Source organism: Pagrus major, chromosome 24 (assembly GCF_040436345.1).
Source record: "Pagrus major chromosome 24, Pma_NU_1.0".
Classification (NCBI taxonomy): Eukaryota; Metazoa; Chordata; class Actinopteri; order Spariformes; family Sparidae; genus Pagrus; species Pagrus major.
Window position 1 is genome coordinate 539,611 of NC_133238.1, and position 12,409 is coordinate 552,019.

Below are 12,409 nucleotides of genomic sequence, written 5' to 3' on the forward strand. Positions count from 1 at the left end.
ATCTTTTTGTCTGATTAATTTACCAGCCACTTCCAGCGGCCAACGTTGTTTATGAATGGCAGCTCAAAAAATACATGTGAACATGTGTTGAACAAGCATGAAACAAAGCTCTTATTTTCCAATAGATACCTCTGTGCTGAATATAGTTAAAGCTGCTGTAATTCATATACTGTTTATTAGAATAACATTTAAATAGCTCTATATTCAACAGTAATCACTGTTACAGAGTACAGTAACCCATGTCTCTCCTCCCCCTGCTCATGCAGTAAAGAGAAATACAATTTTCTTGTATCCATGTATCCAATCAGGACAGAGAATTTCAGAAAGAGGTGGTCCTGTCTGTTCCTGAACGTGCACAGAGCAGGATCCTCCTGTTTTCTGCTATGTCTGGCAATTACCGCTGCGTGTTCATGTGGTGACATAGAGAGGAGGGAGGGGATTGCTAACTGCAAAATGGACAGGAAGTTGGCTAAAATAACACCTACAGCAGCTTTAAGATGGTACTCTTTACAGAGGCACATAATTTCAAAGAGGACAAAGATTATCTAGTCTCTCAATCAAGGTTACCACACGGGGCTAACACAAGATTGAAAGCAATGGATTGATACTGGCCATTAACTAGGGATGTAACGATATATCGAATTTCGCAATATTGCGGTAAAAAAAATCTCAATACCGTCATTGCACTATTACGAAATCCATCAACATGTCACATGGATATTTTGCTCATAAAGCTCATGGATCTAACAAGGGAAGTCCCTATAGCTGTATTCTTCTTTCTCTCCGTCACTGTATAGTTTTGTTTGAACAGCAGAGGGTGTAATCATACTGGTCAAGAAGACAGACTCCTGTCACCCTTTGTGTGTATGCCAGTCAAAGCCACAAACCCAATGAGAAAATGGCGAATGAATGCTGCAACGAGGAAGTTCATATTGCAACAACATATTGCATCAACTTGTAAAGCCTAGAGCCAGAACAATTCGCAAATACAGCCGGTCAATGATCAACTACAATACGGGAAATACATCAAACATTAGAAGCCATTGAGTGCAGCACCACCCAGAAAAATTATGGTCACCACATCAAGCTGCTATGAGGAAAACACTTCAGCCAGGCCAAAGGACTCTGAAAGAAGCATTTAGAGGCCCACTTCCCCAAAACAGTCTGAGAGCTGAAGAAATAACTATATGTATTGGGGAGTACATAGCCAAAGACTTAAGGCGGTTTTCTGTGGTGGAACACAAGGGATTTTGGAGGTTAGTAAACACACCATTCGGTTGCAGCCTAACTTAGGTCAGAGACGCTGCATTATCCCCGCAGCGAAGGCTTGCCAATTCTCTGCATTTGTTTGTTCACACAGAACCAAGCAGCTCCGGCGTAAAGCCACACCAGTGTGTCAATTCATACGACATGCCAGCACAGTGGATCCAAAAGAGGCATGACGGTACACATCATGACGTTGACATCTGTGTGGTTTTTTCAATGTTTTTCCCTTCGGTGTCCACCTGTTAATCTAAACATGTATCCGCTGACTGTTATAGTCATATGGATGCAGTTATTATGTGTTGTGATTGAGATCCTGACCCACCTTTCATCCTGGAAAGCGACACAGTTACGTTTTTCACTATAAATTACATAATTACATAATCAGTAAATCAGTAAATAGCGGCCCTGTCTGACTCTATCACTCGCAGGGAGGGATGCTGTTTTCTGGGGGAAAGTTCACTGAAGTCTTGGTCGGGAGGGCTGACCATCGCGGTTATTTTTTTCAAGACAGTAACTACAATAACACAATAGTGGAAAGAGACAAACAGGGTGTGTTAAAGTTTTTGCCGGGGACAGACGCTGTTTCAGTTTTCAAGAGTCAGTAAGACAGACAGGATGACAGACAGGGTGACAGACACTTCTCCACGTATAACTGCAGTATTTTTTTCCTCATGTAAGTTGCCAAAGACACTACCAGTTACCATATTACTGTTGTTTGGTCCTGTAACGTTGCTTTGCGGGTCATTTCTCTTGTATTTGATGAGTGAAGGATCTGTTTAGTTATCAGATTGTGAACACCATCAGATCGACACACTCTTGCTCCCTGCCTCCGGCTTATCCATTCACACAGGCTCGCCTCTGCTGCGGCTCTGATACTTATGCTGCATTCCAGATACATGGGAGACCACTCGCCCGAGTTGCAAAGTTGGAAATCTTGCAGCTGTCTCGTGACATTTCACCGAGGCACGCCCCCTTTTGGTCGGAATATCCACTGTCCGACTCGGTGCTCCTGAGAGTAGCCTACACCGAGTAGAGCGAGGATAGACAAACAACTAGACAAACAAAGATGGCTGCGTCCGTAATTGACGTATTTTCTTTGCATTTGTACCACGTTGGTCATTTTAATGTTGATTTTAAATGCTCTTACACACTTGATTACATTGCTGCTTTAATCCGGTCACCAATTTATGCATTGCACGGTCTTGCTGTGCGTGCAATACAATGTAAAGTTTTGTTTTCGAGCTGCTTTGCTAAAGAGGCTAATGTAGCTAACAATAACAATAACAATGACTAGCCTGCTACTGCCCTGATGGCGTCCATGTTCTTCCGACTCGTCGTGTAGCGATGACAAACGGGAACGCTATTTATGCTACAAGCCAGGAAATGATGTCACGTTCTCGCGTAAGAGCAACTCGGGTGAGTAGTCAAACATGTAACTGGAATGCAGCATAACTCCGCATCTAAAACTTGCACACAGAGGACGATGCAAAGAATCGGCTCATGATTCAAAAGGCAGTAGAATGGGGCTACTGTTATCAGCTCTGTATCAAGTGACAAAAACTAAAGTGACTCAGAGACTCAAAGAGGCAGAGTGCATCTAAATAACAATAGATGGCTAGACATGTGTTACTCAGAGCTACAGTCGTAGTCAAAAGTTTACATACACTTGTAAAGAACATATACTGTATATCATGGCAGTCTTAAGTCTTAAGTTGAAACATTCATGAGGTTTAGTTCAACAATTAATTTATTATGGGTCTTCTTGAAATGTGACCAAATCTAAAAATAAAAAAACATACATACAGTAATTCTAATATATGGTTAAATGTCCTTTGGCCATTTTCACCTCAATTAGGTGCTGTTAATAGCCATCCACAAACTTCTGGTAGGCCTCTGGCTGAATTTTTAAACACTCCTCTTGACAGAACCAGTTCAACTAAATTTGTCAAGACTTGAAAGGCCATTCCAAACCTCAATTCTAGTTCCTTTTCCACTTTTGATGTGTGTTTGGGATCATTGTCAATGGAACACCCCACTGCACCTATGACACAATCTTCTGGCTGATGTTTTAGGTTTTCCTGAAGAATTTGGAGATAACACTCCTCCTTCATTATTCCATTTATTTTCTTTGGAGCACCAGATTCACTGGCAGCCAAACAGCCCCACAGCATAATACTACCACCCCCATGCTTGACAGAAGGTGTGTTCTTGGGATTAAAGGCCTCACCTTCTCGCCTCCAAATATATTGCTCGTCATTGTGACCAAAATCAATTTTTGTTTCATCTGACCACAGAGATTTCCTCCAGAAGGTTTATTCTTTGTTCTTTGTTCATGTGATTAGCAGCAAACTTCCGTTGAGCTTTAAGGTGCCGTGTCTTGGGCAAGGGCTTTTTTTCTTGCACAGCAGCCTCTCAGCCCACGGCAATGCAAAACACGCTTGACTGTGAACACTGACACCTGTGTTCCAGCAGCTGGAATCATGGATGGATTCATAGTGGACTTGCTTTTTGGTGATTTTTGGTTGACACTTAACCATCCTGACCAATTTTCTCTCAGTAGCAAGAGACAGTTTGCGTTTCCTTCCTGATCATGGTAGTGATACAACTGTGCCATGCACTTACAAAATATTGTTTGCACAGTTGGGACCTGTAACTGCTTTGAAATGGCTTCAAGTGACTTTCCTGACTTCTTCAAATCAATCAATGCTGAGCTCCTTAGACTTATCCATTGTAGTGTTTGTGGCTGTGTCTAATGGGTGTATCAAATAAGCCCTATTAAAATGGGCCCAGAAAAGTCATCAGCTATTATCAATCATATCCACTCAGAAGAAGAGGCCATGCTACAAAAGCAAATTTGAGTAGGCCGTGTTGGCCTTCTGCTTGGGCGAGTGAGGCGTGTAGCAGCATTTTTTTTTACCACAGTTCAACTCCTACAGCTGTGCTGGCCACCAAACAGAGAATGTTAAACTTGCCAAGACATAAACTGATCATGGATGTAGTAATGTGTTGGAAAATCTCATTTGAAATGCTTGAGCTATGCTTGGAGCAACAAAAAAGCAATCACTGCAGCACTAAGGTTAAGATAAGGTAAGATAAGGTTAAGCGCAACGTGTGTGATGCTGACAGTCTGGACAGAGGTGACATCACAGACACACAAAGGACATAGTAAGGCTTCTCACACCGCTGAAAAAAAACAACCACTGTACTTTGAGACAAGTTTCGTCCTACAGTATCTCTCATTGTGCCCCTCAAGGTCAAGATAGAACAAAGCATGGCATAGGCTCCGCTACCATCGCCCAAATGAAGGAGGCCATACTGAAGGACTTGACAGAGCGACCAAGGAGAGCAAACAAAGTGTCTGCTTGAGAGTACTGCATTGGACCTCCAGTTCCGGAGCTTGCGCCTGCTGGACGACAGCCAGAGGGAGGAAGTTATCGTATCATGAGTTTTTGGGATCATTCAATCCTTTTCACTGACTAAAGCCTACAGGCTTGTGTTAACATTGTACAGTCAAAACTGTGGGGACTGGGTTAATCACCCAGTTAATAGCGGGTTAATAATAATTATATATACATATATATATATATATATATATATATATATATATATATATATATATATATATATATATATATATATATATATACACACACGCTGAAGGTCAAGGACGGGGCTCAGTACAAGGCCTTCACCTCTCCCAGTGAAGCGGAGGATTTCGTTGGGGCTGCTCCGGACCCGCGCTCGGGGTCTGTGGCGGGAGCTGACGGTCCTCCCCCCCACCCTGTGTAGAGGCCCGCTCGGTCACTGTTTTGGCAAAATTAGCCTTGTTTTTTGACTGTTTTTCACTGGATGTGGATCTGTTTGGAGCCTGTTTTTGCTTCAACTGTTTGCTGATGTTTGTCCTGGAGATAAAATTTCACGTTTTGTGTATGACTATTGTCTTGACTTTTGAATATGTTAATGTTTCCTTCTGAGCTACGGCCACTTTGGTATCAGCTTCATGGGTTGTGCAAAGCCATGCAGTTTGTTTGTTTTCTTATCATATATGCTGAGCGTTTTGTTTTGTTCTTGTACATTCTGGCTACACTGGGTATCACTGTTGAGCTATATTACCTAATATTAGAACTTCGGTTGCTGTGTATTATTCTGGCTGGGCTGGCTGTTCTCTTGCTGCCCTGTATCCTTTTCGATCACAGACCTAATTTACCGTGTTATTTCTGTTTATATGTTTGTATTTTTTTTTTCTTCAGTTTCATTTGCTTTGTGTTTTGTGTCTATGACAAGTTTATGTTATGTAGTGAGGGACTGGACCGTAGGTGCACTTATGTTGGAGTTGAACCACATGGAGGGCTTTATCGCTTGTTTCTCTGTGATTATTTATAGAACATTTTTCACGGATTATGGGTGAACTAAACATTTTGGTGTGGAATTGTGGTGGACTGAATGCTCCTCATAAGCGTGCTAGCACCCTTGGTTTGTTTAAGGAGAAAAATGTGGACATTGCATTATTACAGGAGACGCACTTGCTGAAAGCGGTCACTGGCCATCTTGCTAATAGATTTTACCATACTATAGCTTTTTCCTCTGCGGACTCAAAATCTAGGGGTGTTTCTATTGTAGCTAGACGTAATCTACCAATTAAAGTTTTGTCATCCTGGGCGGATGATGTGGGCAGGATTGTTATTGCTAAGGTAGAATTTAACACAAGGAAAGTAGCTCTCATCTCGGCGTATGCCCCTAATGTTTTTGACAGTAATTTCTACAATTTAATTACAACCAAAATGTTAGAGCTGACAAACTACTCTTTTGTTGTAGGTACTGATTTCAATGCAGTTTGGGATCCGGTTCTAGATAGGTCGAGTGCATCGACTTCGGGAGAGCAGGGTCTGGCCACAAAATCCCTTAAAGCTTGGGCTACCAATTTGGGACTTACAGATATATGGCGATTAATTAATCCCTCTGCTAAGGACTACACTTTTTTCTCTGGCAGACATAAATCTTTTTCCAGGATAGATTTTCTCTTCGCTTCTCCCCGGCTTTTTCACTCCATTAATGCTGCAGTTTTACTTCCGATGGCTTTGTCAGACCACAAAGGAGTCTTCTGCTCTGTGAACTTGAGTTGCTTATCCAAGCGTGTGGCTAGATGGCGCTTCAATACCTTGTTATTGAAAAATGCAGCCTTTGTCAATCAGTTCGTCTCAGGATTTAGGGAATTTATTGGTTTTAATGCTGGTTCTGTAGAGGATCCCAGAGTCCTTTGGGAGGTGATAAAGGGTTTCATCAGGAGCAATACAATATTATTTAGTTCTAATGCCCGTAAAACCAGGTCCCTCCGGCTGCATAACCTGGAAGTAGAATGCTCTAGGTTGGATTCTATTTTACAGCTTCGTTTTACAGAGCGGGTGGCTTTACAGCGTGCTTTGGTAAAAAAGGAAATTAACAGTATCATGAAGCAGCAATCTGAGTTTCAGATTTACAGGACCAGGCAACGATATTATTTTCATGGGGCTAGGCCTAGTCACCTTTTGGCCATGAGGATTAGGACTAGTGATAGCTTTGCAGATATCCCTGCTATTAAATCCGCGAATGGTAACATTAGCACCGACCCTGTACAGATTAATGGTATATTTCAGGCGTTTTACTCCAATTTGTATGATTCGGAGGTGCCCGCAGATAAGGTTCAATGTGACAGGTTTTTTAATCAGTTACAACTGCCCAAGCTTTCAAATGCAGACTCTACCAACTTAGAGAGGCCAATCACGCTAGAGGAATTGAGGGATGCGACGCGGACCATGCATGGGATCCCCCCTGAATTTTACATTACTTTCTGGGAGCAGCTGAGCCCATTTCTGTTAGATATGATTACATTTTCAATCGAAAAGGGCAGATTTTCAAGGGATGTTAACACGGCCCTCATCTCTTTGCTGCTGAAAAAAGATAAAGACCCCACTGAGTGCTCCAGCTACCGTCCGCTTAGCCTTCTAAACTCTGATCTAAAGATCTTTGCAAAGCTTCTCGCCCGTTACCTCGAGTCCCATATGCCATTATTGGTCAGCTCTGATCAAACGGGCTTTATTAAGGCAAGGCTGGCAGCTGATAATGTGAGGCGTCTACTTCACATCATTGAGGCCGCGACTAACAATAGCGCTCCTATGTCAGTGCTTTCGCTTGATGCTATGAAAGCCTTTGACCGATAAGAGTGGTCATATTTGTTTTGGAGGTGATGGGCTTTGGCTGCACTTTTATTGGGATGATTAAAACCTTATACTCAAATCCCTCGACACAAGTTTTGACTGGTCAAACCTTTTCCGCTCTCTTTCCAGTTTCTAGGTCCTCACGCCAGGGCTGTCCGTTAAGTCCTGCTCTGTTCGTTCTGTCCCTGGAGCCGCTTGCTCAAGCGATCCGCCGGTCCACTTTGGTTTCGCCCGTTTCTGTCCATAACTTGCCACACCAGTTGTCTTTGTATGCGGACGACTTTTTAGTTTTTTTGGAAAACCCCGCTCAGTCATTGCCACCTCTTTTATCCATATGTGAGGAATTTGGAAGTATGTCCGGCTTTAAAATTAACTGGTCCAAATCTGCTCTCCTACATCTGAATGACTCGGCCAAAACATCTGTCCTTCCAGCTAATGTTCCTGTAGTGCAGCAGTTCAAATATTTGGGTATTGAAATGCACATTCCTCTGTATCTTGGCGTATGTTGGAAGTTAACACAGTCGATCCTTGGACACTTCTGGATATTCCTTTCATTAATATGTCCAAAAAACAATGTCAGCTACGTTTCGGTCCTATTATTTCTCATCTGGTGAAGGTCTGGAGATTAGCAGAAACACACTGCCATATTTCTTGCAAGTGGCAGATTTTTTCTCCATTGTTTAATAATAAAGCACTCTTGATTGGTGGGAGGCCTATATCTGCTCCTCAATGGGAACATAAGGGTGTTCACCATCTTAGAGACATTTATAATGACCAGGGGCTACTTTCTTTCTCGGATATTAAGGATGCATTCGGTCTGCCAGGTTCCTCCTTTTTTTTATTTACAGTTAAGATCGGCACTCAGGGCCCATGGTGTCCCCTGGCAAAATTCTTTACCTACTCACCCACTCCGCGAATTGTTTGTTAAACATGCCAGAAATAAGGGGATGGTATCCAAGATCTACCATTTTTTGCAGGTAACAGACCTTGTCATGCTCCCGATAGAGAGGGTTTGGGAAAGCGACTGCCCTGATATAACTCAAGGTTTTAAGTGGGGTGGTGTGTGGTCCAGTATTAATGAAGCATCTCGTAACCCAGACCATCAGCATATTCATTTTAATTTCTTACACAGAACATACCTCACCCCTGTTAGACTTCATCACATGAAGGTTATTAATAATCCCTTGTGTAACCTGTGCTCATTACAGGCTCGGGGTACGTATATTCATATGTTTTGGGACTGCCCCCCCGTTGGTCAATTTTGGATCAATGTCGCATCCAAACTGTCTGATTTGTTACAAATAACAGTACCTGTATCTGTATGTGTGTTGGTCCTGAACAACCTGTCAACTCTTACTCTTTCCAAACTGAATAAGCGTGTCTTTTTCACCGGTTTGACTGCAGCCAAGAAAATGATTGCTACCCGGTGGAAGCCGCCTCATTGCCTTACTGTCAAGGCTTGGATCCTTTCTTTTCTGGACGCTATATATTTGGAGCTCGCCACAGCCCGAATCAATGGTGCCAATGAGCGGACTCTTGACTCCTGGCACTCTGCTGCTGTTTCTTTGAAAGACATGTTGTAACTCCTTTGCTATTGGCTCTCCTATTTTTGTATTCCTGGTTGTCTAGTTCCCCCTGTCTTGTCCTATGTGTGTGTGTGTGTGTGTGTGTGTGTGTGTGCGTGTGTTTATCTTTGTATGGTTATGTATGCATTTGTTTTTTTTAATTGTTATTTACTGTTGTTTTCTTTAATTGTCATATTGCGGTGCAATTATTTTATTTTATTTTGCTTTTCTTTATTGATAATGTTTGTCGAGCTCCCTCGACACGTTCCCCTGTCTTGGGTTATGTTTGTCATGTATAATAATAATAATAATAATAATAATAATAAAAAAATTTGATCACAAAAAATATATCACTGAGCTTTGGCTCTGGGGACCAAAGCTTAGTGATATATTTTATTATTTTTATATTTTTTTTCTACAATTACTTATGTCCCTATCACTTGTGATCTAGCATCTTCATATTTCTCTGAAAGTGCAGAGCATTAATGCATTTAACTTTAAAATATGCAACATTTTCTTCGGGGGGTAGCATGCCACCTAAAGGGTCCAAGGTCCACCCACTATAGTCTCACGTGAGAAACACTGCATAAGATTTATAAAATCAACACAGTTTCAAGGTGGGCACCCAAGGTCACATTTCACTATCTGGCCAAATGTGAAATGTGGTCACAATCTCCCCTTCTGTTCCTCAGTAACGGCATGAATAATGGCCAGAAAATACTTTTTACAGAACATTGTGATATCACAGTGAAAATGACTTTTGACCGTTTGGGTATACAGTAAAATGTCATCACTTCTTCACTTTATCCTATTAGACATTTGTGTGAAATTTTTCTCATAATTAACATGAGTAATGGCCAAACTGTGTTGTGAGGTCACAATGACCTCAACCATTGACCCCCAAATTGAAAACAGTTTATTTGGGTGGGTATTTCGGCCAAAGGGTGTTTCTGAGATATCACATTCACAAGAATTAGATGCATAAGGTCACAGTGACCTTGATCTTTGACCACCAAAATCTAATCAGTTCATCAAAAATTCCAAGTGGAAGTTTGTACCAAATTTTAAGAAATGTCCTCATAATGCCTACAGCCACAGCTATCCCTTGTGGATAGGCATAAAATATTTCATTTCAACAAGAAAAGAAACACTAATAGTAGTAGTACTTAATATTAATAGTAATTTGAAGTCTGCATTGTAAATTTAACTGTGTGAGTGTTGTTACTAACTGAAAGAAGACTTTCAGTGAGTTTGTCTGGAAAGTTCTCAGGTGGCAGTATTCCTAGGGCAGGTCGGTTCACAAGTGTACTCTGAAAGAAAAACAGAAAACAGAGACAAATTCATGAATACACAAACTGCAAACACACACCATTTTGGTCGACAAAGCACAACTGAAACTCATATAAAACATTTATTCTCCAAACCCTATTCAATTAGGCTCTCATCAACTTTTAAAGTGTTCCTATCTAGACTATTACACTGCAATGCACTATTTTTTTAGCAGGGTAAACAGTATTACCTCCATTTATTGATAACATCAACCAATAACTAATAACTACTTTTTTCCAACTGTATCAACAGCTATCACTGCATGCATCAGTTAGCTTGTCCAAATTAAGAACAACATTTTTTCTTTTGTATTATACAAAAGAAGTTCTTTTAATTTGTGTTTACACTGTACTACATCAGTGGTGACAATAGACCACTACATGAATGGGATGAACAATGAAAAGCCATGCGATTGTTGCAGATAAGGCAACTTATAGAAGATAAGAACCAGAAATCTATTTCCTTGTTCTTACACCCAGTGCCATACATTCCCAGGGATTAATCCGCTCACACGCAGGACCAATAGAAATGTACACAGTTATATTTTGCAGCAGCCCTCTCTTAGATGTGAGCTATGTGATGTCTTTGTCAACCTGGGAATAAACACTTCTGCCACTATGACACATGAGCCGTGGAGTGTAAACACTTGAAAGCAGAAGCATCTTTATTAGAAAATGATATTCACCATTTCTTCAGATTCAGAACCAGATAATAATGTTACATGACATGGATTACCTTGAATGTGAAGATAACCTACCAGATTGTTGGGATTCGCCATCAGTTTGAGGAGAGCAGGGTGGTTGTAGCCTGAGGGAGGACATAATGGGAGTGGGGATAGATAGGAGAAGAGAAAATATCTGACTGAGCAACTGTACCAATGGATTATGTGTAGGTGTCAACAGGCTCTGGTTTTACATTTTGAGGCTGAGCATACGCACTTTTTCCTATTACCTTTATTACCTTTTCATCATTATTTAAAATGTGCTCAATGTGCTTAATCCAAATTTTAAAAAAAAATCACCACCTGTATTTGACCAAGCAAATACGTAAGAGCCTTCCATTGGATAATTACTGCGGTGCTTTATATGTTTCAGCTGGCAACAAGTTATTTAACCCCAACTGATGCAGTGAGTAGCTTCTCATTTCTTAAAACAGCCATGTCGGAAGATATCCTGTGGTCGTGGAAAAGATGTTACTCTGTTTCAGAAGGGTCAAATTATTGTCCTGCATCAAGCAAAGAAAACAAACAACAGGAGATTACTGAAACTACTAAAACTGGGTTAAGAACTGTCCAACCCGTTGTTAAAACCTCAAAGGATAGTGGTGAACCATCATCTTCAAGGAAGAAATGTGGTCGAAAAAATAAAATGATGTGACTGGAGATCACTTAAACATTTGGTGAAATCAAATCGTAAAAAATCAACAGTACAACTCACAGCTATGTTTAATAATGAAAGTAAGAGCATTTTCACATGCACAATGCAAAGAAAATTCAAGGAATTGGGACTAAACAGCTGTGCAGCCTTAAGAAAACCACTTATCAGTGAGGCTAATCGCAAAAAATGGCTTCAATTTTCTAGGGAGCATAAAGATTGGACTCTGGAGCAATGGAAAAGGTCAAGTGGTCAGATGAGTCCAGGTTTACCCTGTTCCACAGTGATGGGCACATCAGGTTAAGAAGATAGGCGGATGAAGTGATGCACCTAGGGGCAGTGTTATGATCTGGGGTTGCTTCAGTTGGTCAGGGGTAGATTCAGCAACGTTAAGTGCCCAAAAAATTAGGTCAGCTGACTACTTGAATATACTGAATGACCAGGTTTTTCCATCAATGGATTTTTTCTTCCCTAATGGGCATATTCCAAGATGACAATGCCACTATTCATCAGGCTCAAGTTGTTGTGAAAGAGTGGTTCAGGGAGCATGAGACATCATTGTCACACATATATTGGCCACCAAAGTCTCCAGACCTTAATCCCATTGAGTATCATTGAGATGTGCTGGAGAAGCCTTTATGCAGCGGCCTGACTCTCCCATTATCAATATAAGATCTTGGCG

At 41.2% G+C, this 12,409-nt stretch overlaps 1 protein-coding gene across 2 annotated transcripts in view; it reads right to left on the reverse strand.

Annotated features, from left to right (window-relative positions):
• Positions 1-12,409, reverse strand: part of abat (4-aminobutyrate aminotransferase) — a 115,098-nt gene that overhangs the window by 21,762 nt on the left and 80,927 nt on the right. For both annotated transcript variants that reach the window (XM_073495472.1, XM_073495471.1), the window contains 2 exons: positions 11,112-11,161; positions 10,255-10,335 (listed from right to left, as the gene is read on the reverse strand). In XM_073495472.1, coding sequence (XP_073351573.1) covers positions 10,255-10,335; positions 11,112-11,161 — 131 coding nt within the window. The remainder of the gene's footprint in view (positions 1-10,254; positions 10,336-11,111; positions 11,162-12,409) is intronic.